This window comes from Poecilia formosa, unplaced genomic scaffold (genome assembly GCF_000485575.1).
Source record: "Poecilia formosa unplaced genomic scaffold, Poecilia_formosa-5.1.2 Scaffold400, whole genome shotgun sequence".
In the NCBI taxonomy this organism is placed as follows: Eukaryota; Metazoa; Chordata; class Actinopteri; order Cyprinodontiformes; family Poeciliidae; genus Poecilia; species Poecilia formosa.
The window spans coordinates 269,458-292,092 of NW_006800339.1; the positions used below are offsets into that span (position 1 = coordinate 269,458).

At 40.7% G+C, this 22,635-nt stretch overlaps 1 protein-coding gene and 1 long non-coding RNA gene across 4 annotated transcripts; one reads left to right on the forward strand and one right to left on the reverse strand.

The window, feature by feature from the left end:
* Positions 1-48: 48 nt before the first annotated feature.
* Positions 49-15,782, reverse strand: LOC103154779 (reticulon-1-A). 3 transcript variants are annotated; one of them, XM_007576188.2, is made up of 8 exons: positions 15,113-15,782; positions 14,346-15,005; positions 4,179-4,386; positions 3,961-4,099; positions 3,817-3,886; positions 2,222-2,268; positions 2,085-2,143; positions 49-877 (listed from the first exon to the last, which is right to left on the reverse strand). In XM_007576188.2, the coding sequence occupies exons 1-8, from the start codon at positions 15,756-15,758 to the stop codon at positions 835-837; spliced, it is 1,872 nt and encodes a 623-aa protein (XP_007576250.1). In that variant the 5' UTR covers positions 15,759-15,782; the 3' UTR covers positions 49-834. The 3 variants fall into 3 exon arrangements, with proteins under 3 accessions (XP_007576250.1, XP_007576251.1, XP_007576252.1); XM_007576189.2 differs by lacking the exons at positions 14,346-15,005; positions 15,113-15,782 and adding an exon at positions 10,506-10,790; XM_007576190.2 differs by lacking the exons at positions 14,346-15,005; positions 15,113-15,782 and adding an exon at positions 6,617-6,724.
* On the forward strand, positions 861-22,303 carry LOC107833515 (uncharacterized). Its single transcript, XR_001659261.1, has 2 exons — positions 861-921; positions 22,062-22,303. It is a non-coding gene; the product is annotated as an uncharacterized LOC107833515 (long non-coding RNA).
* Positions 22,304-22,635: the final 332 nt, after the last annotated feature.

Sequence of the window (22,635 nt, forward strand, 5' to 3'; positions counted from 1 at the left end):
GAGACGCCTTTAAGCTGGTAGGAAGAACCAGTGAGGTGGATGAGGAGGTGTTACATCAAGGTACATTTATTTTCATTATTCCTGTAATTAAATACATACTGTAAGTGCAAATAGTTAAGAGTCCAGGGTCTAAAGAACTACAGAGTATAGCTGAACGAAATACAAAGTTGGACAGTTATTCAAACAAGCTTAATATCACCTTGTCTTCATACTTGTACAACAGTACCTAACGTGAGCGCTTGTGTTGTTCCTTATGATTATTACAAAGAGCAAAACCCCTACGATTACCACATCTAACACGCATATCGTAAATTATCTTGTGCTTGGAAACACCGAAAGGAAATTATTATTATTTATATATTATATTGACATACTGAGAAAAGCCCCGACTGCTAATTCAGAGACATGAAGCAGTATTTAACACTGGCAGCGGAGGAAGTCTGTGGGCTTTCAGCCTCTTGGGGCCAAACCATTACAAGTCGTGGTTAAACACTGCAAAGCAAAAATGTAGCGTGATTTCAAAACTGCACAAAAGATATCAAATATTATTTACCCAAGGCTCGACTTCATGCACTTCATAATAAGCAACACAAACAGGTTCTTTTTTTGTCTTTGAGTTGTGTAGTTGTCTACCTAGAAGCAGGATTATACACGTACTGTGACTGTGTGTTAGTGTTGGACTGCTATAGACAGGTGATGGCTTCTCCACTGGATGCTTTGGAGAACACCAAGATGACAAAGCACTATGCCCCACAGATGATGATCGGGCCCGTCAGCCGGGAGCCCGACTCGGAGCTGGACCGGACCGTCAGCTTCAAGGTGACACGGACAGGATTACTCCTCCTTCCTCTTGGCCCCAGGGATCTTCGCCTGGATCCTGGACAGAGAGATGTGGTGCATCGTTTTCAGGAAAAGCTTGAGGTAAGATTTTATTTTAACGAGTAAAATCTCATAAATACTCAAAGTTTGGTTAAGACGGTGAATGAAGTTGGACTGGTGCTAATTTTTGTCTGTAAAATTAAGTTTGGAGATTCTAGAAAGTATCTAATTTGATTTAGGGTGTTTTCATGCCTGATGGTTCACTTGGGAACCAAAGTTGAAACATTTGTTAAATTTTCAGCTGCTGCTGGTTCATTTTCACTCTGCACCGAGTCAAACGAACCAAACCTGTTCACCTCCTCGCCTGTGGGGGCACTGCACTGAGAACCACTGAAGGAAACGACATCAAAATCTCTGAAGAATACACCAAGCACAACTTCTTTCATCACTAAATATAAATAAAACTGTCAGATTTTTAGCAGTGGCAGCATTTCTTTTTTGTCTTTGGTAAAAGACCAGGAGCTGTTTCTCCTGCTAGCGCAGAACTCATATGTATGTTTCGACATTACCCAGAATGCCTTGCGAATGCGTAAACAAACTCTGATGAAGACCAAAAAAGTGAACTCTGGTCTACCTACAAACTAAGTGAATTCTGGTGCTTCAAAAGCAGGAAGTGCGCTACAGCCCAGGGAATTCTGGGAAATGCATCCAAAACAAACAGGCTAGTTTAACGTTAGAGGGAGAAATGCCTCGTGTTCTTTTACCAAAGACAAAAGAGAAATCCTACAACCGCAGAATTCTGATGCCACTCCATGTTTGTTTACATTTTGTGGAGAAGGAAGTTGAACTAGGTGACTTCTCTGGAAGTCTTTGTTGTTTCCTGCAGTGATTCTTGGTGCAGCACCACCACAGGCGAGGAGGGGAACAGGTTTTCAGAAGGTTTGGTTCGTTTGACACAGTTCAGTGTGAAAGCAAAATGCACCAACTTAAAATGCAACAAATGTTACAACTTTAGTTCCCAATCAAGATGAATCTTCCTGACTATCAGGTGTGAAAACACTCTTAATCCCATGAAGCATGTAAACAAGTTAGCATTTCAAATATTAAAACAAAGAACGATGATCCTGAAGTTCTTGTTGCAAAGGAGTAAAACCTTATTTTAATCTGAACAAAAAGTTCTTCTCCAACCTCATTTCAGTCCTGTTTAAAGCTTAACAAAGCAACATGGTCATAAGTAAATAAAATTCGGCTTTGCATTTACTCACTTCCCCACCACAGAGTTGACCTGGGTCCGTATTAGTCCCACGTATTGATCAATCTGTGCCTGTAAACAAACAGACCTTTTACAAGGCTGCACAAGTTTTTCCAAACCGGGAACGAACCGAGATTTTTCTGCTCTTACCTGATGTTTTTCATAAACCACAGGCAAAGTGAACATGGACACCACAGCTGCAGAGGAACACAGTTAATAAAGCCCATCAGATCTCACTCAAACTGAGAAGTTAGAAGAAACTCTTTAAAGATTGATACACTTTTTTTTTTATCATAAACTGATGTAAACCAACAGCAAAAACAAACTGGATTTAAAAAAAAACTGTTAACATCTTGCTTATGGTCCAAGCAGAGATTCAGAACTTTTTTTTATCCAAAACTCGACTTTCTGGTGTTTTCAGCCTTTCATGTTTCAAGAAAAATATAAAAATAGTAACAAAATTAACATTTAAACTTATATGTCCATCCTTTAAAACACATTTATATAAAATTATGTCCTTAAAAAGTCTTAAAATAAAACATGTCAGTTGGTCTTCAGTATATTATTCCCAGCTCTTAAATTTTCTCTCGACATGAATATTTAATCTTGTATATTCAATGTTATATTTTACTTTTCTGTCAGGCAGAATAATCTTTATTACGTTGTGAATTGAGGCTACCGCTAACTAGCTGCTAATACACCGCTGCTAGCTCTTTAGCTTTTTTGCGTCTATCAGGGATAAATACAAGTTTACTTCCAGTTGGCTGAATGACGCTCAAACATTTTTCTGTGACTATATCGGTCTTAAGTTTTATTCATAACGGTATTGAAAAGTCTTAAATTTGAGTCAGTGAAACCTGCAGGAACTTTATGGCAAATAAGAAACAAGGAAGGAAAGATTGAGTGGAAGGAAGAAAAACACAATGAGAAAGAGAAGAGAGGAAACTGGGAAGAATGAGGGTAGGATGGAAGGACTTGAGAAAAAAGGAAGGATTGAAGGTCATGACAAGAGGAACAAGGATGAAAGGACAAAGGAATGATGTAAGGAAATGAAAGGATACAAGTAAGGAAGCACACAAGGAGGGAAGGAAGGACAAATAATGCAGATCATTAAAGGAAGGAGTGCTGGAAGAAGGAAAGGAAGGATGGAAATAAAACGAACCTGAGAGAAAAAAGTGATGCAACCAGGCAAAAAGGAAGTGAAGAAGGATGCAAGGACAGAATAAAGGATACAAGGAAAGGAGGTGTTAATTCTTTATCCGATTAATCAGCAAAACAATCGATTTACCAATTAATCGTCAGAAGAGTCAACAGCTCAATCGATTAATGGTTAGAATAATCGATTACTAAAATAATCGTTATTTGCAGCCCTACACAGAAGTAAAGACGCAACATTTAGACAGTCGGATAGAGAATAAAGTCTAGAAATCTGCTTTCTTTTTCCAGACTTATCCAAACCTGGATATACCTCAAACTAATCCCATAATATCCCAAACTGCTCAGTAGATCAGTTTAAATGTTGCAGTAAATCACCTGTTGAAGGAACTATCATCATTTTCCCTGTATAATGTCAATAGAGGCATGAGAGAGAGAGCTGGTTTTAGAGCGGATTTTATCCTGATTAATCTAAAGTGAGTGTAATTTTTAAGTTTTTAAGTCATTTGTTTGGTTTAAGTGGCTTAAACCAAACAAATGACAGTGAAAGGCATCGTCATGTGAGTCACCATCAGTGCATCAGATCTTACCTAGGATGAGCAGCGTCAGGCCGTTGAAGAGTGCACCCACGTAGGTCAGCAGCCACATCAGAACTGCAAACTAAACACAAACACCTTCAGGCAAACATTTCATCTCAGCACCAATAAAATAAAAAGCAATGACGGCGTTCAAACCTTCAAAGAATCCACCAGATCCTGAACGAGGAACAGCCTGCGGAGCTCCTTCATGCAGGTGTTGCTGTACAGGAGGATCTTATCGGCGTATTTACTGATCTGGTCCTGTGACATCGCGATCTCCATCTCCAGATAAGCCCTGGAAACAAAATCATAAAATATCTTTTTAGCCTCTGTGGAGTCAAAACGACAACTAGGCCGGCGATCTGTCCCCTCACTTGAAGGGATGCCCCTCATCGGTCTTCTGCACAGCCTGCAGCACCGACTTGTAGATCCTGAAGCTGATGGTGGCGGAGAGCGCCGCTAGAGCCAGGTAGGCGCCGACACTGACCACGCTGAACTGGGTCAGGGAGAACAGGAGCAGCAGGACGCTGCTGAACACGGCGCCGGACTGCTTCACGTTCCTCCAGTAGAGGAGGTCGATTGCTGAGGAGGAAGCACAAATTAAAGAGGTCAGTCAGGATCCACAACCACAAATTCCCAGGAATGAGCCTGTTAAACGGGCGGGCTCCGCTGTGAGCTGCAGAGATCATATTTGGGTCAAACCACTGGAAGCCGTTGATAGCCCAGCATCCTCAGGGAGCTGCAGCTTAACCCAGCTTCAACAAGATGGCGCAAAGGTTTCATTCATTTCTACACCTAACAGGGTGTCCACGGTTCCCTAAAAAGCCTCAAATTCATTACATGACCTATTGTGCTTCCTTGGACAGGTCCTGATGGGTCTATAGGCGATACAAAAGACGTTCAATACATTTTCTGACAATGAGATTTTAGTCTGGCCGGTTCGGCCTATTCTGAGCTGTTTTAGGGCGTCTTGTCTCTTTAAATCTAAATAAGCTGCAACTGGCCACGCCCACCAACTCGACACTTACACTCACGCGTGAAAATGGCTCCAACAAATATGCAATTATACAACTATACATATTTGAAAAGCAGAAGTGGCGTCTCCTGCACAACCAAAAAGAATGCAGTAAGTGGTGTCTGGATGGTAAATCAACAACAGAACATTTATCTTTTCCAGCAGCCATTGTACAGATATTTTTAGAAGCAGTTGAAACCCGAATGGAAGTACAAACATGCAAAATATGTATTATGCGTAATAGGTCCCTTTAAATTTATAAAAAAAAATATATAAGTTGACCTTAAATATGTTAATCACAGGTCTTGAATGTTGTTGAATGAGTATTTAATCATATATATCCATGTAGTTTATTTTTCACGGATAGTCACCCTTGGACATCTTCATTGTGTTCTGTGATGCTAACCGCTAACTAGCTGCTAGTTTTTCAGTATCATGGATAAATGCAAATTTATCGCCAGTTCTGAGGATATTCTGGTCTTAAATTCCACTGGTAGCGATTTTAAAAACGAGTTGATGAAACCTACAGAAATCCTGTTGCGGCAAATGAGAAACAAGAATGTAAAGGCGGAATGGAAAGATGAGAGAACAAAAGAAGGAAAGGAAAGGAAGAGAGGAAATGGAAAGGATGGAATTTTATGTCCTTGAGGAACTTTTCGCCAAAATTCAGACATCTTCATTGCGTTCTGTGACTAACTGCTAACGTACCATAGCCAGCTTTGTTTGTGTATATCGTCGGTAAATGGACAAAGTTCATACATTAATTTATAGATATAGATCTTAAAATCCATTCGTAATGGTCTTAAAATGTCTTAAGTTTGAGTTGGAGAAACCTTGGCTAAGTGAGGCTCTGCAGGAGATGATTACTGGCTGTAACCTGCTGAGATGGATTCATGTTGGTTGGTTTCTGGATCACCTGGTCTGGTCTCATGCATACATACACATACATGCAACGATGGCTCTGCTGCTCCCAGGACTGTTAATGATTAACCTGCAGGTCTGGGAAGCAGCAGCAGAAATAGCAGCACAATCAGCAGATCGTCGATAACGGAGCCACGGCGGTCCACAGTGAGGGATGACGAGGCATCAGCGCTGCCGCTTCGCTTTGTAAAGACAAACGGACACAATGTGGCGTCTGCAGGCAGCTGTTCTTCCTGCAGTGCCATCTTTGGGTGCTGGGGCCTGAAATTCAAAGCTACTGCCAAAGATGAAGAAGACGTGGTAACTGAGGATTAGCTCAGTGTAGCGTTACAGCTTCTGTGAATCCAGGCCTGTTTCAGTTCAACCAGGGTTCACAATGCGTCCTTTGGCAAGCCAGGGAGAGGCGCCAACTTCTTCTGGAGTTTAATATCAGAGATGAACGAAGGTTTGCTGCTTCTGCCTCCTGGGTGTATCTCTGCTTGCCTTCATGTCCGCTCTAATTTTAGCTGAAGAGCTGTGAGCAGCATAGTGATGACGGCCATCTTTACTCTCCGCTAAAAGGCGTCTGTGGAAGCCAGAAAGGCTGGCTGGAGCTGCACGGCAACACGGCTCTATCCGGGTTTTAAATAATCTGCTGTTGCTGCTGCGGCACGTGAAGCGATCCGACGGACAGCTGAGCCGTCCAGCAGCAGCAGCAGCAGCTGCTGCACATGCACCTCTGACCAACTGGGCAGAGATCTGAATGGAGATGCTCTGTCACAGTCACACACAGGCACAGAGTAAATAATCACACACGCCCGACATGAACATTACCGACGCTGCAGGGAGAAACTCGGTGACTGAAAAGCTTTTTCTGTATCAGAAGTGAGTACTGACCTGCGGCTCCCATGGCTGAACAAGGAAAGAGGCAGCTGCTTTATTCACGGACAAAAGGAGAGCACTGGAGGGGGGAGGCATCCCCCCACCCCCTGTACACGGCAGGGGAGGGGCGCCGGCGCCGCCAGCCAATCGGGATTCAGCCTAGCAGAAGGGGGGGGTGATGTGGACGGGGCGCGGCTGGTCCACAAACAGATCCTGACTCTGAGGTCTTCCACCAAAACTCAAGTCGCCGATTGAAACCAACAGCTGCACAGCTCCTTTCAAACTAGCAGGGGATCCGCCTGATGCAGTTACCATAGTAACCATGCTCCATTTTTCTCCCCACCGAGAGATGAGGAGAGAGAGAGCGCGTTCTGGGATTCATGTCGCTCTGAACGTGGAGAACCGGCCGCTCCAAACCCAAACAGAAACGCAGACGCTCCGTTTTTATCACGCAGGACAAAAGCGGTTCAACTGCGAGCAAATGCAGTCAGATAAAACGACCAAACTACTCTGGAGGTTATAGTAACCCAATAAAGCTAAAAATAACATCCTTAAGATGGTTTTCTGAGAAAATAACCCCGACTCGTACATTATTCAAACCAAAACCTCGTATTTTAATCATCTTGTTTATAATAGAGCTGAAACGATTAATCGTTCTGTATCGATTAATCAACTAATTTAGTAATTGATTAATCGTTATGTAGTTTACATGCAGAAAAGGACAATTACTGAAGGAAGAACACACTCAGCGAAAACTGTACAAAAATAAATAATGTACATTTTGCATTTACAATAAAATAATTTCCTATTTTTCGATCCAGTTATTTGTAATTGATAGAATAATCAATATATCAGCCCTGCACTGTATTAAGTCGAGCAGAAAGGGCTGACTTATTGTTTTAGCTGCAGATCCAGCCTTTGCTACAAATGAACGCACACATACATTTTAGGTAATAAAATGTTTATTTTATTTTAAAAAAGGAATTGAATGGCTTATATGCTTTTTTTTAATGTATTTTTACTATTGTATAAAAAAGGCTTAAGTGGTTAAATGAAAAATCAGCAAAATGTGCCAATTTTGAATCCAATTGACTGGATAAAATAACCAATTTACTAAAATAACTGTCAGCTGGAACCCTACATTCAAGTAAATCCATTTAACTCTAGTTCAACACTTTTATTGTAATCATTCAAAGCTAAATATGTAATTTTTTCCCAGATTATACTTATGTCTAGGTTTAGACTGTTTGTTTATAAAGGCCCAAAATTAATTTTGTTGTACTGCTTAAAGTGCAATGACAGTAAATCTGATTTAATCTTAAATGGGCAAAACCTAAAGATTTTCTGATGAAATAACCCAAACCCGTCTAGTATTCAAACCAAAATCTCACATTACAATGATTTTGATCAACTTTAGGATTTGCAGCCATGAATTTCCCTGAAAATTTCTCTTTAGTCCAGAGAATCAGATGGAAATATGGGATAAAATCCCTCCAGCTGGAGTGTGTAAATAACTAAATTTACATTATTTAATTTGCAGGAACTCACTGAAAATCGTCCTTACCAGAAAAATGAGCCGTTAAAGTCTGACTTCAGAGGCAGAACCAGAGCGGCCCAGTGAGCTCAACTCTCACTCTGAGCCAAAACCAGATCAAACCGTTAACACAGCTGACAATAATATCATCTCCCGCCCCACCTTCCCCAGTTCTGTAGTGAAACTAGTTTAGCCTGACCTAATTAAACCACCAAACGACTTCCCTGTGGCCTCAAACAAGCCAGACGGAGAGAAGACATGAAGAAACACTGGGTCCGCCTCATCTGAGCAGAGATGTGACTGAATTTATTGTCAGTTTGAGGCTTTTTGCTTAAAGGTGACCCGTTATGCTTCCTTTAACGGGTTGGGAACAAATCATGTTGGTTTCATAGGTAATGAGATTTTAGTTTTTATTCCTTTCAGAATTAGCTGTTTTAAAGCGTCTTGTCACTTTAAATCCAAATAAGTAGCTGCTGGCCACGCCCCCCCAAGTCAACTTTTACACTTTGAAAAGGATTAGTAGAGCCTCCTGCACAACCAACAAGAATGCAGCAAGAGGCTTATGAATAATAAGTCAACAACAAAACACTTGTCTCTTCCAGCAGCCATTGTACAGCACATACAGCGGTAAAACCGTCTGACCAAATGTGCTGGCGCTCTGCTTGGGTTGCTAGGTAACAGGACTAGATTCAGCTGGGGTTGCTAGGTAACAGGACTGGGTTGGCTTGGGTTGCTAGGTAACAGGACTGGGTTCAGCTGGGGTTGCTAGGTAACAGGACTGGGTTCAGCTGGGGTTGCTAGGTAACAGAATGTGATTGGGAATGGCAACAAAAACATGAACTTTTATCCATAAAACATCTGGATGTTTTTTTTTAAGTGCTTGGGTTTTTAGAAGCAGCAGAGACTCAAATGAAAGTATAAAAACGTGCAAAATGTAAATTTTCCAGAATAGGATCCGCTTTAAGATTATATTTCTGATGCTACAGAGGAAATATTCAGCTGGAAGTTTTCAACATTTTTAGTGTTTGACATAAAGATGTAAACCTCCAGGGGTTGTTGTCCTATTTAATTTCTTTTTTAAAAAAAAGACAAATAAATAAATAAATACATTAAAAAGTATTAATCCTTGAGCTGGTTACAATATTAACACCATTAGTTTAGAGATCTTTTCCTTTGGCTTTGTTATGGAACTGAAATACTACTTTAAAAATGATTGATTTTAGTAGCAGCAGAGTCATTTCTATTGGTTCACAGTAAAATCATTCAGTTCATGTTTTATATTAAATTATTAAATATTGTGAAACACTATCAGCCAATTCATGCTTTTGTACAATATTTAGAAAACTACCACATTTGTTTCCTTTCAGATTAGTTATAAAATGGAAAAACCAGTAAATAAATAAATGATTAAATGTTAACATATGATTGAATATTAGTTGCGTTGTGTTAGATTGTGTCTTGAATAAACACTGTGAAGCTGCTTACTGTATTTAAATAATTGGAATTTGAATGTTGTTTTCTGTCTTCTGAGTGATTCATTTTGAAGAAAATGTGTTAGAAATGAGTTATAATGTGTGCTTCAGCCAGATTTAAACTGTTTTTGTGTATAAAACATGAGGATTGTGGTTATTGGACGTGTTCGTCTGACTCGGCTCGCTCGTTTATTGATGCTGAATCAGTCGTGTGCTCAGCAGGAAGGATGACTAAACAAAAACGCTGCAGCTTTAAAAATGACTCTGCGTGATTCAGAGGGAGAACATAAATCGAATCGATTCTTCTTCGCTCCCATCAGCATCTATTTGGTGCGCCTTGCTTGTGGAGGTTTGGTCTTTAGGGATCCTTAACTCTTGAAATAACTGGACGGCATGAAGCCAGATTGTGCCGCCGCCGTAGCACAATGAATGCGTTATTCTGAGCTAAGCACTGTGCTGAAAGCGCCGCCATTTTCTCTCCGTTCCCCCGCCGGACACTCTGCGGGCCGCCGTGGTGGCCTAGGATATGGGGCTGATGTAATCAGGATGGGTGTGGCCTGGTTACCATGGAGACAGTCTATCAGCACCATCCGATGGTCTGGCACTCATTTCGCCCCCCCAAAGCAAAGAGGAAAAAAATAGGAGCATATGAAAACGGCCGCCCAGCGCAGCGGGGAGGGTGTCAACAATCAGTACCAGCATGCACCCAAACCAGATGGAGAAATTCTCCACCGCCGCCTTTGTTTCCTCTGGGTGTAGATATGAACTAAGGGTGTGTCCCATGCAAAAATAAAGGAGCAAAACTTCACTATTAGAAGCCGAACGCGTGCATGCATGAAACGGAGCGTCTGGAGGCGACATGCAAACCGGCTGTAAAAACACATAAACGCGTCAGTACCCTGGCCCTTCCAGCTGCTCCACGAGCACTCCTTCCTCGTCATGTCTGCAGAAGCCTGCATGCTGCTGGTCCCTCCGTCGCTTTGTCTCTTCGCGCTTTCCTCTTCGGCAGGAGCGGCTCAGTCAGTCATCCCACGGAGAGGCATGAATGGTGGGAAGGATGCGGTGAGAGAGAGAGAGGCTGAGGACGGGAGGGAGGGAGGAGAGGTTTCCAAGGTGCTGCCGACTCTCGGAGCACAAAGACTGATGCTGTGGAGCGCAGCGTACGTGTGTGTTTGTGGGGGAGCAGGAGGAAGGAGCGGCAGGGGATGGAGAGGGAGGGGGGCACGTTGTAAACAGCACAGCATCGAATCTGCTGCAGCAAACCGTCCATGCAATGATTTAAAGCCCCGGGGGGGAAGAGGGTGGCTGCGGTGGACGCTCTTTTGTCTCGTGAAGAAATGTTTCAGTAAAAAAAACACCATGTCATCCTCGGTTTCCAACACTGGCACCAAAACATGCCTCCATGTTGAGGAGGCTCATTCAGGCTGCAACTACAGATTATTTTAGGAATCGGTTACTGTGACGATTAATCGATTAAAAAAAACAAAAAACTGGCACATTTCTGAGATTTTTCATTTAACCACTTGTCTTTTAGTCTTAACAGTATTAGAAATGACTAAGAATTTCAAATAAAAACATTTTTTTAAAGATTTAAATGCCTTATTTACCAGTATCCAACATAATTTTTAGGAATAGAACTAATGATTATTTTTGGTGATTAATCAATTAATTGGATAAAAAACTGGCACATTTTGCAGATTTTTCATTTATTTGCTTGTCTCTTTTTATTTACAGTATTAGAAAAAAATATTTCAAATAAATTTCTTATTAAAGATTTATAAAAGCCTATATTACCAATGTCCCACATATTTTTTAGGGATGTAACAAACTATGATTTTAGTTGGCGATTAATCAGATAAAAATAAAAAGATCCGTTCCACAGATTTCTCATTTAACCTCTGAAGCCCTTTTGACAAAATATTAGAAATACATTTTCTCATACACAGATTTCTTTTTTAAAAAACCTAAAAGCCTGTTTTACCAGTGCCTCACATATTTGTAAATCCATCCAGCATTATTTTTAAGGTTTAAACTATAGATTGTTGTAGTTCGTGATTAATTGATTAATCGGTTAAAAAAAATAGGCACATTCTTCAGATTTCTTATGTTTTCATACAATGGAAACATAAAAAGATGCCAATAAACAAATAATTAAAATAATTTTTAAATAAGAAGATAAATATTTAACTGCCTGAAATGAAGTAACAGCTTTCCTTTTTTGTACGTTTGATTATTTACAGCAAAGAATCTGGAGCTAAAAAATACTTCTAACGTGAAGCTTTCAGCCCTTCCTGCTCGAGTTTACTCCAATAGATTCAGTCTAATATGTTGATTATTTTTTGGATTAATTATTGAATAAAACTTTTCCACTTAAGGAGTTCTGGGTAGAACTTATATGCAGACAGTATAAATGCTAAGTGTTTATATATCTTTGTACAGTTTTGTCTGAATTACTGTTATGTTTTTTCATCAAATGGCCTTTTTTGATTCTGTAGACTCAGGTTAATGATTAATCAATTACTAAATTAGTTGATGGTTATTTCAATAATCAATTTATCACGATTAAAATGATTAAACATGCCTAATTCGCAGCATCTTTATTGGTGTATCGCAACATTTACCACATGCTGTGAAAGCTGGAAAAGCCTCCTGACAGTCTGCTGTCACATGGCTCAGCAGACGGGATGGAAACGTGTTTCATAAAGAGAGCAGCAACATGGCAAACATCCAGCTCTCTTATTTATATAAAGGTTACGGTTGCTATAAATTCCTCCTTCTTTTTTCATTATGTCTGGGTTGTAATGGAGGCGCAGTTCTTAATAATTCATGGTAAAGACGGAACATTTCTGCACACCGCTCAGCTGTTTGTGCTTCTCCTCCTCGGACCACATTTGGTTTGCAAATGGAGCGCTAAAAAGGAAAAGCAAAAGACAGGATGCAGCTGAGATACCAGCGACGTCCCGGTTTGCTTTAACACTCGTTTCAGTGAATCGGTGCCGTTTTCGAGGTCCAGTCTTCCCCTCCCCTGCAGACTGCCACACCTCACACCTTCTGCTTTCTGCAGCCTCATTTGCCTCCATGCCAACACCAACCGGGAGCAAAGGCAGCGGCTCACACTGAGCATGCTCCAACCTCACTGTTGCTATAGCAGCTGGTGGGGAAGTGCTCTGACTGATGACATAAATATCTGATGATCTCCAACAAAGCTGTGCTGCTCCCTCTAGTGGTGCAGAAATTAATTGACATGACCTGTTTTTGTGTGTTTCCAGAACCTTCTTTCAGTCTGATCAAAACAAAACGGGACTGCACAACCGTTCATTCATGCAAAATTCATAAATGTTTACATGCAAACCTACATTATGTTTGACTAGAGGCAGAAAAATGTTTGAAGAGTCGGACTTGAAGGGAAGATGCAACAGAAAACTGACCCAGCTTTAACATCAAATCATTATGGAGTCAGAACATCCAGCATCAGTATTAAAACACCATTACCTGCTCATCTTTTAATGATAATAATAAGGTGAAACATGAAAATAAAAGCATTATCCCAGTGGGGGCGGACAATGTGGACTTAAAGTTTTATCACAATAATTTGCGTTTTTATTGCAACAGCAAAACTAGTGACCATAAGAACTATTTATTCGTAGTTTTTAAGGTAACTGAATGACTGTGTCTCACAATTATAACTCCGCAAACACAAATAATGCTGTAATAAGCTTCTTTAGGAAACTGGTTACATTATTTGTATCACTAAACTGAAACTGTATTTTCAAATTTATTTGTTTTTATTGATGCTTTAATTTAACAAAAATAGCAAAAACTTACCAGTAAGGACAGTTTTGATGTGTTTTAAACATTATTAGTTGGAATTTAAATAGAAATTCTTACAATAAATGATTCAATAAATGCCCACCTCTAATGAGAAGAGTTTTATTTTTTCCCCTTATGTTCCACCAGGGGGCAGCATATGCAAACCGAGCACAGCAGGAGCGTTTCCTCCCACTCAGAGGAACATCCAAGTATTTTTATATGTCAGACGTCACAGTTCATACACTGCAAAAACACAAAGTATTTTAGTCTAGTTTCTAGTGAAGTAAGACAAAACTAACTTATACTTTTCCAGCAAGATACAGGAGCTTTTTTTTTTAAATTGAAGGAAATGATTTTGTTTCACTGGCATTTTATATCTGGCATATTATATAAGAGTTGTTAGTGTTGTCTTATTTTATGTATATTGATATTTTCACTGAAAATTAGACAAACTTATTTTTTATATCTTAGTACACTTGAAATGTCTTGTTTATAATCTGTAAAATAATCTGTCAATCTAGTATGTTTTTATCAATATTGAGGAATTATTTAAGCTCCTATTTCTTGCTGAAAAGTTACTTAAAAGCTGGTTTTAACTTATTCCATGTGATATTTCCAGTGAAAACCAGACCCAAAACTACTCTTTATATTTTGTTTTTGCAGTATAAGAGCAGCCTTTTATACTTGTTTTATTTTACTGAAAATATTTTTGGTACTCTTGAAATAAAATGTTTTAAGTGAAATAATCTGCCAGTGGAACCAGAGCTTTTATTCATCAATATTAAGCCGTTATTAACTTAAAGAAGCTCCTACGTCTTGCTGAAAAGTAACTTGTACGTTAGTTTTGTCGTTGTAGACATTAGTGGTAGAAAGTGGAGCTTGGTGAGGTTTTGTGTTTTTGCAGTGTGCCTGTGATTTGAGCACCAACCTTTCTGCTTGCTGAATCCCTCCAGCAGCGCGGCGACAGCAGCTTTTCCCAGCTCTCCCTTGCCCTGCTGGGGCGGCGTGTCGCCCTGCTGGGGCTTTTCTGATCTCACCTCCGGAGGCACAGTGGCAGTCGGAGGCTTCGGCTTGCTGGGAGGATCCTCCTCTGCTCTGACGGGGCTCTTGGCCTTTTCGGCGGCCGGCGGCTGGACCGGCGCCGCCTCGGGGTGACTGCGGGGAGGGCTGGCGGCGTAGACCAGAGGGGACGGAGGCGCGGCGCCCTGCTTGGGGCCGCCGATGCCCTGCTCTCTCTTGGGGCTTTCCTCGGAGGCGGACTCGATGATGAGGTCGCTGTCGAGCTCTGCTTCCCGCTCCTCCCTCAGGATGCTGTAGGCTGCAGGCCCGGCAGCGAGGCCCGGACCGGCCTTGGCCGCCGGGGCGTTGTCGAAGGGGTTGCTGGTCACCTTGTTCTTCGGAGGCTCAGTAAATGGGTTGCTGCGCGGCTTGGGAGGTTCTTCGGAGACCAGCTCGATCTCCGAGTCTCCGGACTCGGCGCTGCTGCCCTCGTGATCCCGGCTCCCGGGTTTCGGGCCCGTGTTGCTTCTGGAAGCTGCGGGCTTTCCAGATTCAACCTTGAACATGTCCTCAGAGGAAAACTGTTTCCCTGTTCACAGAGAAAGCAGAAAATAGTCTAGATTAGAAGCAGAAAACTGTCGGTGCACCGATTGCAGATTGCTGACTATTAAAACGCCGATTCTGCTCTGCACCTACTTGTTGGTGAAGCGTTGGGCGTGGTGGCGGGGCTGTCGTCCTCTGGCTCAGACAGGGTTACCGTGGGAACGCCCTGCTGACCCACGCTCAGGACATTTTCACGCTCCGACACGGCGACTGGCGGGGGAAGCTGCTGGGGCTCGGCTTTAGACGACTCAGTCAGGGTGATCTTCACCGGGCTGGCCGTCTGTGGGGTGCCGCCCAGGTTCCGGTAGGAGCGGTAGTCGTTCAGCTCCTCGTCAGACGGATCCTCCACGTAGGGGAAGGAGTGGGAGCCGAGCGCCGGACCCAGATTCTCCTCCTCTTCCTCCTCATCTTCCTCGTCTCCTCCGGGGTTGTTATCGATGTACCGCCCCACCAGGTCGAGGTCAGCGGAGGCCCGGCTGCCGTGGCGCTCCTCCCCATGGCTGATATCCATGTAGTTGTAGGATTCTGTCTTGTCGGAGCCCAGCAGGGACTTGGGGGTGTCGTCGGGGAAATTGGAAGCGGTTTTGGTTTTGGAGGTGAAGCTGTAGGCGTCGCCGGTGAAGTCGCCCAGGGCATTGGACGGCTTCAGGTCGTCCGGCAGGTAGGAGGCCTGATTGGACATCAGGGAGGTGTACACGTCGCCATCGTCATTCATGGGTTTCCTAAACAGGCCCGACATGGGATCACCTGCAGAAATGGGTGGAGGGAGTCAGAAGAATCCAAACACTTAAAATCCACAAAGTCTTACCAAGTATCTTTGGTCCAGTCGGTAGTGAATATATCTTAGGCAAACTTACAAGTAACTTTCCAGAAAGTAACATGAGCTGTTTTACTCCTTAAAGGTGACAGACATATTGTGCCTCCTTGAACGTCTTGGGATAGGTCTATGGTCTATACAAAACATATTTATTACATTTTTTGCACAAAATCATTTTAGCATTTTATTCTGCTCAGTTCTGCCCATTCTGGGCAGTTTTAGGGGCTCCTGTCACTTTAAATCCAAATAAGCTGCTGCTGGCAACGCCCTGCAACTCAACATTTACACTTCCACATATAAATGGCTGCAATCAGATTCACAATTATACAGCCGTACATCTTTGAAAAGCAAAAGTGGATCCTTCTGCTCAATAAACAAGAATGCAGCAAGTGGTTTCTGGATGATAAGTCAAGACCAAAACACTTCGTCTCTTCCAGCAGCGCATACAGAGGTAAATATGCTGGAGCTCAGCTTGCTAGGTAAGTTGCTAGGTAAGGGACTCTGCTAGGGTTGCTAGGTAACGGACATTGACTGCTGCCTTTGGCCTTTGGGCAGGCACTGCCCAGAGGTTTTTCAGACACCGAAAACCATTAACTTACTGCCAGAAACAGCCAGTCTTTCTTTCTTTTTTTTTTTTTAGTGCTCAAACTCTTTTTAAAAGTAGTAAAAATCCAAATGGAAGCAAAAAAAAACATACAAAATGTGAATTTTACATAGATCCACCTTTAATATTGATAAATAGGTTCTGGTTCCACACGCTGATTATTTCAGTTATACTAAGACATTTTCCCCTAGTTATTATTGAAATAATCAGCCAGTACTTATTCACCAATATAAAGCAGTTGTTGACTTAAAATAACTCTTTTATCTTGCTGAAAAGTTACTTTTAAAACTAAACCAAAAGTACTTGGTAAGATTGTGTTTTTACAGTGTTCTCTGGGTCAAAGCAGACAGAGTCCGATTAAAGAAACCGTTCAGTGAAACAAAGATGTGCTTCAGCTGCTGCTGCAGCCTGACTGACAGGCTGGGACTCGGTCACACTGCGTGTCTGGTTGTAGGCATGCTCACACAGCGGCCGCTTGTGCCCAATAATGGACAAAGGAGGATTGTTTGGACTCCCAAAAAGCCACATCTGAACACAACTGCAGTCTGTCCCAAAAGCAACCAGTGGAGGACTGACTGGAGCAGAAACCCAGAGCGCTGTTTCATTTCAGACCGTTTCCCCTGAAAGGAGCAGGAAGCAGGGTTTTGTTTTGTGTCGCATCACCTGCGTTTTTCCACCACATGTAGTCAGACACACTTACACTGCAAAAACACAAAATGTTACCAAGCATCTTTGGTTTCTAGTGCAAATATCTTAGGACGCTTGAAATGAGACAAAACTAACTTTCAAGTAAGTTTTCAGCAAGAAACAAGTTTAAGTCAGTTAATACTTAAGTTACTCCATAAGTGGAATAATCTGCCAATTAAACCTGCACTTTTTCATCAGCATTAAGGATTTATTTACTCAAAACAAACATCCTGCTGAAAATCTACTTTTGAGTTTGTCTTATTTCAAGGGTACTAAGATATATGCACTAGAAACTAGACCAAAGATAGCTGGTAAGATTTTTTGTTTTTGCAGTGTTCAGTCAAAGTGCAGACAGGAAGTGAAGCTCAGATTTCCATCTTGGTAGAAAAATAAATCAAGTCAGTATAAATATTGAAATTAGTTGAAACTGAGCGACTGGATTCCAGTTTGCTGTTTACGAGTCAAACGCAAAGTGAGCTCTGCTTCCTCAGGCCAGCGGCTGCTCCTATAAATAGGCTGGTTCTCCTGCTGGGCTGGATGTGGGGTTCTGGTGGGGCTGAGAGTAAAAACGGAGGGTCAGCTGTGGAGGACGCAGACTGATGGACAGGAGACCAGACGAGTCAGGACGCCCGGTCCCTTCATTAGCTTCCTTTCTAAAGAGCCCCACCGCCCTTCGCGTCCCTTCTGCTGTTCCTCCGTCATTAACAATACATCAGAACCGAGGCGTAAACACGCCACGCCCGGGTCGGGACTCAACAGGAGGCGATACGGGCTGGAACAGTTTGAAGGGAGAATATCTACAGCATCTCCATCTGCAGAACCTGTGAGCTGCTCGCCCTGAATGTCTGGTTAAAATCAGAGACACTAGGAGGCGCTAAAGGCCCGACCCATTTTCTTCTGAACTAAAAAATCTTCCATCTTGAAATCTTTGGTTTTCCATCCATCCATTTTCTCTCGCTTGTCCGGGTTTAAGTATATAGTATTGGTGGAGAGCTGCACAGATTTCTGGATTTAAAGGCCTACATATATATCAATTAATCAATTATTCTGACGATTAATCAAAGAAAACATTTGTCACATTCTGCACATTTTTCATTTAAGCATTTTTTTATAGAAAAAAATTCAACAAACTGATTTTCAAAATGAGAAGATTAACATTTTATTATTTAAAATTATTTTTAAAATTCTGCCATTTCTCCTTTGGACAGAAAAGTGCCCTTTTGAAATCTTTTTGTGTGTATAGTGTATAGCATATTTGTATGTAAAAGCCTACGTTACCAATGCCACACAATTTATAAATAATTATTAGGGCTGCAACTAACAATTATTTTTATTGATTAATCGATTGTTCTGACGATTAACTGGATAAAAAAATTAGATTATTCTACAGATTTTTCATCTAAGCCATTTTTATATTGTATTAGAAATGCATTAAGGCATGCCCATAAACAAATCAGTTCTTTTTTAAAATAAGAAAATAAATATGTTATTGCCTAAAATTCAATAACACGACATTCCTTTAGTGAACAATTAATCATTTGTAGCAAAGGATGCACCTGCTGCTAAAAAATACTTTTAACATCAACATGTGAAAAGCTCAGTGCTTTCTGCTTGACTACAGTGTAGGGCTGATTTATTGATTATCTTTGGATTAATCAGTTAATAAATGGATAGCAAAAGGTGACTCATAGATTTCTTGTGCAGAATTTGAACCAGGTGAAGCTAAACCTGCCACTTGAGTTTTGGGTAAAACAAGATTTTTTTTCATCTTAATTACAAAAAGTATTTATTTTTTACACAGTTTTGGCTTAATTACTGCTCTGAGAATGTTCTTACAGCAAATGACTTGTATTTGACTCTATAATCCTGTTAGCGATTAATTGATTACTAAATTAGTTGATTACTTCAATAATCGATTAATCGTGATTAATTATTTCAGTTCTCTGGAATTGTAGTTGCTCTCATTAATCTTAACTCTCAAGAATAATTTCTGTTATATTTTACATTAATATATTCATGCAGAAGTCTGGATGATTCTTCTGAGCTGCTACAAATTTTACACAACTACGTCACAAGGTCCCCGTTTTTGCCCCACTTGAGCTCTTGCCCCCCAAAATTTCTGTGTGCACCTCTGATCCTCTTATTCTCATCGGCCACCACCCCGGCAGCAACAGCATCATCATTGATTGTCTGTATATTTAAGTGCCGTGCAGCAGGAAGCACTCAGAGCCGCTACATGCTCAAAGACGGGTGACCTCTGGGAACGGCTCGTAATCCGATTGACCACAGGCGAACACCCCTCCACCCACTTCTCATCAAACCTTTCCACGCTGCAGCGCGATAAACATCCCAGCAGTTGCATAAGGTCGCTCCAGCAGCTTAAAGCCTGCAGATATGTCACTAATGAATGCTTCAGTTGGACAAACTTGTTGCATATCGGGGGCATTTAGGTTTCCAAAAGGCTGAGATGAACGCTTCAGTGCAGTCGGATGGAATCTGGCTTGACAACGGGGGAATTGTGTTGTGATGCTGCAGCCGCTGAAGGGACGGGGCGGCTAGATAAATATGTCCTGGTGGAGGGGAAGTCCTTTTGTTGTCCTCTGCATGCAGTGCAGCTCTGAGCATAATGCAGAGCGACAGGCTGTGCAAGGCCAAAGCAGAGGCTCCCAATTATCAGCCAACTGACTAAAAACAAGGCAGCCCAGATGATGCATGAAGGGCTGGAGCTCCAAAACAGGAAGGACTTACCAGGAAGAATGGGTCTGCACTAGCTATTAGCTTACTAATCAATTATTCTGATGATTAAACGATTAATCGGATTTAAAAGTTGGCACATTCTATAGATTTTTCAAGACTTTTGTTACAATTCAGAAGTAAGCGACACTGGGAAAATGAAATTACGAGAATAAAGTTGAAATGATGAGAATAAAGTTGTAGGATTACTAAAATAGTAAAATGCTATTCTTGTAATATAACTTTTCAAAAATATGACTTTATTCTCATTATCTCAACTTTATTCTGATAATGTTACCACTTTATTGTTATATCTCGACTTAATTCTCGAAATATTCTGACTATTGTTGCAATATTACGAGTTGACAATTCTTTCAATAACTGATTAATCGCGATTAATTGTTTCAGCCTTAATGAAGAGCCTGAAGTACAAACTGTTTGGTAGATCTGAGCAGATTCAAAAAGAGATTTTGAGCCGTTTTCTTCTCTTATGCTTACTTCAGAGACCAGTAAAGCGTTCGGCCATGTTTTCCCAGAAGCATATGTGAGTCTGCGTCTCGGTGGCGAACACGTTACTCTGTCCGTTGCCCTATCAGCTGTGGTGTTATCTTTCAGGAGTCTTCTTTCACAGTTTGACCTTGTGGAAAACAATCCATTCAGACACTTGCTGGGCTCTTCTTTCACAGCCATCTGTGCCTTTTGACGGTAAATCATAATGTTTCTGGTGTTCTTCCAGAAGAGTTGAATGTGTGTTGAAAAAGCAAATATTTCTACATTCTGGATGGACGGCGTACAGAGATACTGTAAAATATTTATACTGTTTTAACTTAGGGATGCAACAAATGATTATTTTCGTCATTGATTAATCGTTTGATTATTCTAATTGGATACTTGTTTTTACACGTTTTCCAGATTTTTTATTTAATCTCTTAAACCTTTTTTATACTATATTATCCAAATACAAATTTCAATTTCTCTCTTTGATAAAAACATTTTGTTGCTTCAAAAGCATTTTCATAGCATTCCTTTAGTGAATTAGAACCGGGTGAAGCTAAAACTTCACCAGTTTTTTTTTATTTTTTTAAATTAAAATGTATATTTTTTTCAGTTTTTGCTTTATTGCTGCTCCAAATATGTTTTTTCAGCAAATAGACTTTTTTTTTTACTCCAGTTTAACAATTATTCAATTACTAAATTAGTTGATTATTTCAATAATCAATTAATGATGATTAATCGTTTCAATCTTGGTTTAATTTTGTATGAACAGAGCTGTTTACGGCTACTTTGTATCTAATTATAACATCGGGGACAAATATTAGGCTCTTTTTGTCAAACTTGTTTCTGACCATCAATCAAATTATAATCTTAAAGATTTAAAATTAGTTTTTAACTTAAGGGAAATTATGTAATATAAACAAAACCGCCACTATGAAAAAGTAATAACCCCCCCACCCCCCATTGTTAAATTATTAACTTCCCTCCAGGATTTCATGATTGTTTTTGTGATTTTTATTTTTGCAATCAGTTGCTGATTTTGTGGTGCCAATTTAATAATATTTACAAGGAGTTTTGCAATATTTTTTCCTCACTAAACTCTTTCCAAAATAAAAAAAAAATATGTAGAAGCAGCACAATTAATTATAACGGCACAAACAAATATTTATTGCTGTAGAAATGTTGCACAGTTGACTGACACCATATTTCATTTGATTTTTTAAAATATGGACTGACTTTTTTAAAGTACCCGGTAATATCTTTAAATGAATAGCGGGCCAAACAATTTTTTTTTTTGTTGCACTAACATTTGAGACCAACTTTGTTTAATTTGAAGAAGGGAAAGGCCGACTTCACTTGAGTCCCAGGAAGTCTTGCTGATGCCAAACTCTACTTTTTATATGAAAAATAAACCTTAAAAACTTTTGATTTGGTTCTGAAATACCAGAGTTGATGAACACAGGGACCCGGCGTAAAAAAATTGAGAAAATTTCAGAAAAATCAGGAGAAATGGGGGTTTTCTCCAGAAGATGAATGCATAAGAATCAGCAGGAACATCCTGAAGTCTTTAAATTATGATTTTTTTTCAGTCAAACATCAATAATTGATGTTACTTTAATTTTAGTTTAAGAAAGACCCAATAAAACCACTTAAACTCTTCTCTGTTCTGTACTCGTTATTAATGCATTGATTGCTCCACTTTACAGCCGGTGAGCTCCTGAAGACGCGAGGAGCACAAAAGGGTGACTTTTTAAGCAGGAACAAAACTTCAAGCAGAGGTCGATAACGCAGCTGAGAGATTCAGGTGCTCTGCAGCATCGATTCAACAAAACAGGGACACGCAATTATGATGCCGTATTCACCACTGAAAGCCATGCAGGACAAACGTTTTTCTCCACCAGCCTTTGTTGAAGATGAATCAGACGGAGAAAAATAAATAAATCAAAGCCAGTCTAAAGCTGAATTTATGTGCTTTATTCTGTATTGATTGTGTTTTTCTTGCTTGGAGAGGCTTTATGAATGAACAAAGAGAATAGGGGGAGGACCAAGACTGTCTGCAGATGTGTTTTCTGGGTCAGAACCGCATATTAAATGCGACTTTAAACCTACATTTCAGCAGAGATTAGGTAGGATAGATGGAGGGTGGTGGAGTTTACTCTTGCACAGAAACGGTCTGATATTTCTGCTGCTGATAGTAGCTGCTCTGTAATCCCAGGAGGAGATTGGCAGTAGTCTGCTCAGGGATTAGAGACCTCAGAGCTCTGAAGAGTTGGACGTAAA

Excerpts from the sequence above, each read along its gene's own strand:
- LOC103154779 (XM_007576188.2), bottom strand. The coding sequence starts at position 15,758 with ATGTCGGGCCTGTTTAGGAAACCCATGAATGACGATGGCGACGTGTAC. Across the intron at positions 15,006-15,112 it reads GCCCAACGCTTCACCAACAA|GGAAACAGTTTTCCTCTGAG; the intron begins GTAGGTGCAGAG and ends CTCTGTGAACAG. Across the intron at positions 878-2,084 it reads GTCAACTCTGTGGTGGGGAA|GATCCAGGCGAAGATCCCTG; the intron begins GTGAGTAAATGC and ends CTCTCTGTCCAG.